General features: G+C 48.7%; 1 protein-coding gene across 1 annotated transcript in view; it reads left to right on the forward strand.

Moving 5' to 3' along the window:
- Slc16a2 (solute carrier family 16 member 2) overlaps positions 1–4329 on the forward strand; it is a 115102-nt gene extending 110773 nt beyond the window's left edge. The window contains exon 6 of the mRNA XM_028771446.1: positions 1707–4329. Coding sequence (XP_028627279.1) covers positions 1707–1927 — 221 coding nt within the window. The 3' untranslated portion in view covers positions 1928–4329. The remainder of the gene's footprint in view (positions 1–1706) is intronic.
- Positions 4330–6515: the final 2186 nt, after the last annotated feature.

Genomic DNA, 6515 nt, shown 5'->3' on the forward strand with positions numbered 1-6515 from the left:
TCAGGGCCTTAGCTCTTTGGAGTGCCTCTGCTTGAGACCTCTTTCCCTCTGATTTTCTGTATAAACATCCTCATTGGAGTGCATGAAACTCCTGATGGAAGATATTAAACATAGTACATGGGCATGGGTTGTTCAGGGCTGTGTATGTTTCCCTGCGATTTCACTGTAGATTAGCACAGCCCCTTCCAGAGAGTAGAGAGAAAAGTATGGTTGGCCTTCTCAATCACTGTGTAGCGTAGGCTGACCTGGAACTCACTAGGTAGACTAAGCTAGCCTCAAATTCTTCATCTTCCTGGTATAGCCACTCAAGCACTTACACTTTACACGTCACACTGACTTTAGTCCAACTTTCTCTTTACTCTTTCCACAGTCACGTGGTTAATTTCAAGGTAGTTAGATAAAAGAAGAGGTAAAAAGAAAGTTGCTGCTGAGTTTACTAAAACTTATAGACATCTTCTGCTTCCTGTTCTTCACCTACTGGCTTTGGAATGGAACTCATAATAGAAATTTAATTGAGGAAATATTCTAGGATGGGCAAAGTGCTGGTGTAACAGCTCAGCCTCCAAATTTCTCTGCTCACCCTCCCAGAAGGACATAATGAATACTCAAGGAACACCAGAAACCAGAGAAGAGAGAAAGAACTTTGTCTTCTTTTTAGGGATTTCCTGCAAATGCCAGCTCATTTGTTCACTTCTTCTAGGCTTGTCCAATGAGCTAATTCAGTAAACACCCCTCAAACACCAATTATGGACAAGACACTGTGAAGACACTCTGCGTGCGAGGGTGGTGACTCTTTAACTCAGGCTCTTGTGCAGTAGGAAGACTGTCTTACCAGGAGAGAAGCCTCTACTCGGCCAAAGAGTACCAGAGAACCCACGATTCTGTCCATTTTGCTTATTTCCTGAGTAAACGATAGGGCAAGGGTCTTCTTGCCTTTCTTAGGTAGTATTTCTGGACTCATGGTCACAATGCATCTTCTCCTATTAGCTTCTTTAAGTAAGCTTCTCATATCAAGCAAATGCATGGTATTGGCAGCTGGAAGAGCATGCAGGACTCATGAATACATGAATTGGAGGAAAATAAACACATTCGGTTTCCTCCTAGTTCCTCTGGAACTCCAGAGAAAGGGAACTCCAGAGAAAAGGCCAACAAGAGGGCTGGCAAGACGGTCCAGCCCGTAAAGTGCTTGCCCTGCAAGCCTCTGGATCCTGGAACCTTCTTATCCCTGGAATACACATAAACGTGGAAAGAGAGAACCAACTCCACAACACGGTTCTCCAACTTCCACACAACCATTATGTCATGCATGTGCCCACACACAACACACACATGATAATAGATCAATAAAACATAGACTAAAACAGTAGTTCAACTGAATTGCTCCACAAAAACCAAACAAGGGTGGAGGGAGCGGGGCTGAGGACTTGCACCATGAACCATTCTCTGGAGTCTTTTAAACTTAATTCCTTTGTAACACCAGCCCTAGAAGTGACTGAAAAGTGGCCGGTAGCTGAATGAAAGACAAACGCGGAAACTTTAAAGAGAAGCTTCATTTGGTGTCTTTGATAATGAGTATTCACCTCAGGGTCCTGTAGCCTTGAAGTTGAGAGAGTCCCTGAATCAGAACAGCCCCCTTCAGAAGAGAGACAGTGCTTCTGGGTTGCAGGGAAAAGCTAAACTGATCTCATGTCTCTTGACCCTTTCAGGCCTCCTTCGAAACTGCTTTGGTGACTACCATGTGGCCTTCTACTTTGCGGGTGTCCCCCCAATCATTGGGGCTGTGATCCTTTTCTTCGTCCCTCTGATGCATCAAAGGATGTTTAAGAAAGAGCAGAGAGATTCCAGCAAGGATAAGATGCTGTCCCATGATCCGGACCCCAACGGAGAACTGCTGCCGGGCTCCCCAACTCCTGAAGAGCCCATTTAATGCCTCTGTCTTGCCATTGTGTGCTCCTCCCCCCACCCCACCCCTCATCCTACCCTGCTCAGCATTTACATTTTTGCCACCAGCACACTTGTTCCCAAACCTGTGCACACAGCGTTTCAGCCACCTGACCATCTCCTCTGAGCCAATGCTCTCGGTGTTCCAAACTCATTAACCAAATTCTCCCCATGAATGCCTTGAAACTTGCCAGGCTCTTCTCCCAGGATCTGGGAAAGTGTGGGATCACCCCCTGGCCTTTGGATCCTCCCCTATATACTTTCTAATTCTTTGGGGAGAGGACAGGGATGGGACCTCTGGCCCCAGCTTGTTAGTCACCCACTACAATCAACTACCAAAGGTGCTACTGTGTCCCCAGAACCCAGTGGGAGAGACCCAAGCCTCTATTTGCTGAGGAATTTGTTGCCATCCATCCTTGGGAGCCATTTGGGAGTTGCGGGAAGGAAGGCCAAAGGAGACCAGGAGCCTCGTTTTGCATCAAAGCTCCTGAGGGCTCTGCGCCATCCCATCATATGGTTGGTTAACCGTCTGCTTCCCTTTTCCTTTCCTATTATTTTCTCTCTACTGCCTCCTCTCCATTTTCTTCCCCTCTATTCCTTTTTACTATTGTCATAGACACATAGGTGCTTGGAAAAAGGAAGGACCCAGAGCTTGCGCCAATACACTTCATTTTGGCCCAGACCATCCCTAATATTAGCATTACCACTGCTCATCTCAGGCTGAGCTACATCTCACTTCTGGGCTCAAACTGATAAGAGACTGGAAGAGCAGGCTATCACATAGGGATGGGATCTTAAACACTACAGAGTTTCACGTAACACTCACTGATTTTTAAAGATTAACCAAGAGGCCCTCCCAGTTCCCCATCCTTGTAGCACCTGTCAAATGTGAAGAAATGCCTCTCATCTCATCAAACACAGGAGGAATGATGACAGTGCACTGTCATTGAGGAAGGTGCTATGGTTAACGACTTAGGGAAGGACCAACTCCTCCATCTCACATTTTTCATAATAGGTCAATATTTCCACCTGGGCCGGGCCAAGAAATGAACTGTTTTAGGAAAAAACCTCATTCTGTACCTGGATCCCCAAAAGACATAGGCAGCAACTGCACATGGGGGTTGGACAATTTCTTTTCAGAAGGGGAAGCCACCCTAGCCTTTACCACCCACCCAGTCTGTCTCACATTCTGGGCATCCTGGACCACTCTGCTGAGTGGGCATTATAGGTGCCAGAAAAAATAGGCTCTGGACCACCATCATCCCTTTGAAGTTGGTGCCAGATACTTTCCTATACCCAGGCTCTGGGCAGCAGTCTTACTGAAGCACATTCCAAGTGGCCCTGGCCAGAGGCAAAGGGCACTGCCAGCCTCGTCCAGTTATACAGCTCACCTCATTAGGAGCTCAGACTCAGTCTGTCTCTCTCTCTCTCTCTCTCTCTCTCTCTCTCTCTCTCTCTCTCTCTTTCTCTCTCTCTCCTCCCTTTCTCTCTCTCTCCCCTTTCTCTCTCTAGGCCTTTGCTTATTGTGTTCCTGTACCCAACCTTTCATCATCTTTTTGCCAGGCATCCTGGCTGTTACTTGGACCCAACAATAACTTGCTACCCCAAGCCAGGGTCATCCCAAGGCCAGGAAGATGAGGTTGCTCTGAGGGGCTCCAAAGAATACAATGGTCCCCACACATGAGTTTTTCCGTTACTAACAGGCAGCTGGGGCATAGTTGGCCTCTGATGTTTCATTCAAGGCCAAAGTCCTGAGCCCCCCTCTGCTGGTCCCAGTCCAGCTCTTATCAACTCCCCATAGGAAAACCCATTGGTTCTTGGCTCTGAGGACAGGAAGGGGTGGAGCTACTGTCCTGTCAACTCAAGCATCCATGGAACAGGAGAAGCTGGGCCCCAGGAGCCCTGTGACTCCCAGGAGAGGCCATTGAAACTACTGGAGCAGCAATGCCTCCGCTTCCATTTCTCCTTGCTCCAACCCTTCCAGACCACTTAGGAGGTAGGGGGCCGAATAAGTGTGCAGGGTCTCCTTTGTTGCTCATGGCTGGATAGCTCTTAAGAGTCAGGCTGCCACTCACTTCTCTCCAGATGAAGGAAAGACATTCACAGGTCCCAGACCTGCCCATTCAGGTGTCACCTAACATTGGCAGGATGTCGATTTACTTTTTTTCACAAATGTGTGTGCACACGTGTGGGCTTGTGTGCTTTCCGAGAGAATGTTGTTTGGCCAAAGCAGCACAGTATTACTATTTAGAGTAGGAAGCAGCCTCTTAGGCACCACAGTTAAAAAACTAAGAGAACGAACAAACTTTCAGAGCTTGAGACCTGGGACATTTAAATCCTCAAGGGGTTTGGAACAAAATAAACAGACCTAAATGTTTGGTTTGAGTATGTATGTTGTCTACAAGGTCGTAATAGTTTTAATCTGGTTAACAACAGGAAATTTGGCTTCACAGTTGAAGTTGCATTCCAAACAGTATTTCTGCCTGGTTCTCGGCGCTCTAGGAAAGCTGACAGTGAAAGAGAGAAACTGGGGGAAAACTGTTTCAGGTTGAAATTCTGTATGGTACTCTTTAATGGGAAAAGTGGTTACGTCACAAGATGAGAACATCTTACTGGCTGAGTTAGAATGGAGGCCCTATCAAGGCTAGGCTACCACCTCGAGAAAAAAGTGCCACACTGCAAATTCACAAATACAATGAACCACCATCTGTCTTCCTTTATTTTATTGCTGGGCTACTTAATGATGTTAGCACAGCTCAGTTACACAACCCCACAGGCTGAGTCTGGAATGAAAGGTAACACATGAGAGAGACAAGACTGTCAAAGCTAAGAGCAGCCTTAAAGTCTTCCTCCATTTTATCTTGATTTTAAATGGGGGATCTCCGTGAGGCCTAGGAAGGGGCTCTTACAGATCCACAGTTCATCAGGGACACAGAGAGCTAAGGACTTGTGGACTTCATCCACCAACTATGTACCGTGCTTATTTCCAAAGAAGTGTCAGCAGGACTAGCCCAGAGCAAAACTAAAAGTTGACCAAATTTCACTTTCGGCACACTCCATCTCCACCATTATCCTCCCTCCCAAACAGCACTGAGCCCTGGTAGTCTCTCCCGGCCACTCTAGACCTTTATGAAGCCTTGGCCTTGGGAACCTGACTCCACCAAATGTTCTTCCACTCACAACCACCCAAGAGGTACAAATAAAATCCAGCTCTCTCTGTCCCTGGACCAGACAGAAAAAGAACAAAGACGAAGAAGTGGTTTCCTTTGGGAAAGGATGGTTTACCACCCAGCTCTTGGCTATTCTTGTTTCTCCTTGCTCAGTGCAGACACCCTTGGGCTGCTGGCCTCCTCACCTCCTCCCACTAAGGCTAATTACTCTGTCCTGATGCCAGACCCCAAGCTCTCTCACCCAAGATCTTCTGACTTTTCTGAGCCTCCTCTGGAACCCCACACCCCCAGGGCTCAGTCTGTGTTTGATCACTAAGGATCATTAGATTTCAAAGCTGGAAAATCCTATAATTTTTTATGGGCATATGCTCTCCCCCGGGGCCTTTTCATGTCTGAAAAGGCAGCCAGCAACTCCCTACTACTTCTCCACAGAAACAGAGCAGGCCAGCTGACAGGGATTACAAATCTCCAGTGCCTGACAGCTGGTACCAGAAGAGAATGGGCGCTACTCAAAACAAGAAGCTTGAAGCAAATTGTGAAATTCTGATAAGCTGAAACAGCGATAGTAAAGAGCTCAGGAGAACAAAAAAAGAGACGGGGGGGGGGGGGGGTAAGGGTTGAATACCTTCTTCCCCCAAGGCTTGAGGAAGTTGTGCTTCAAAGGCCTTTCTTTAGATGCTTGCCTTTCAGCTCTCTCTAGTGGTCACCAGACACACAGCTTCATGGTTGGGTTTTCTGGTCATATCAATATCAGCAGTGTTTCCTAGGGACCTGCTGTGTGTCTGGCACGCTGCAGAGCCCAAGAACTTAAGGTATGAAAGGAACAGAATGAGACACAAGGATTAAGACACAGAAGGAATTTGTACTATCTTCTCTGCAAAAGAGGATATCTTTTCCTCCTCTAGGCCCATGTGGCCTGTTACAAACCAATATTGGCGCCAAAATTAGGTCCTCTCGGGGACAGGAAAGGGGCCACCACACTCCCACCCGGACCGAGGCGCCCCACGCCCTCCCCCTCTGCTCCCTGCTTCAGGCCTCTCGGGGCCCATCGCCCGGAAGAACTACCCGCGCCTCAGCGTCGGTTTCCTGCTGAGTCCCAGTCGGATAAAATTAGCCCATTGCTCTCATCTGACAAGTGTCAGAGCCACAATAAAGCGGGGGAGGGGCGGGTCCGAGCCGGATGCTTGCCGCCAGGCGCCCTCCCCGCTGCCCACCCGCACCACCTATCGCGCGTGCGCCCGGGCTGCAGCCCCCCGCCACGCCCCGACTGCCCAACGGACCCGCGGGGCGACCCTCGCCCTTCTCTCCTTTCCCACCACACCCACCCCGCGTGTTCCCGCAGTGGCCAGACGCAGGGAGCCGGAGCTGCAGGTTGCTCAGTGACATCGTCCTTGGCCCCGCACC

This window comes from Grammomys surdaster, unplaced genomic scaffold (genome assembly GCF_004785775.1).
Source record: "Grammomys surdaster isolate TR1022 unplaced genomic scaffold, NIH_TR_1.0 207, whole genome shotgun sequence".
NCBI classification, from domain to species: domain Eukaryota; kingdom Metazoa; phylum Chordata; class Mammalia; order Rodentia; family Muridae; genus Grammomys; species Grammomys surdaster.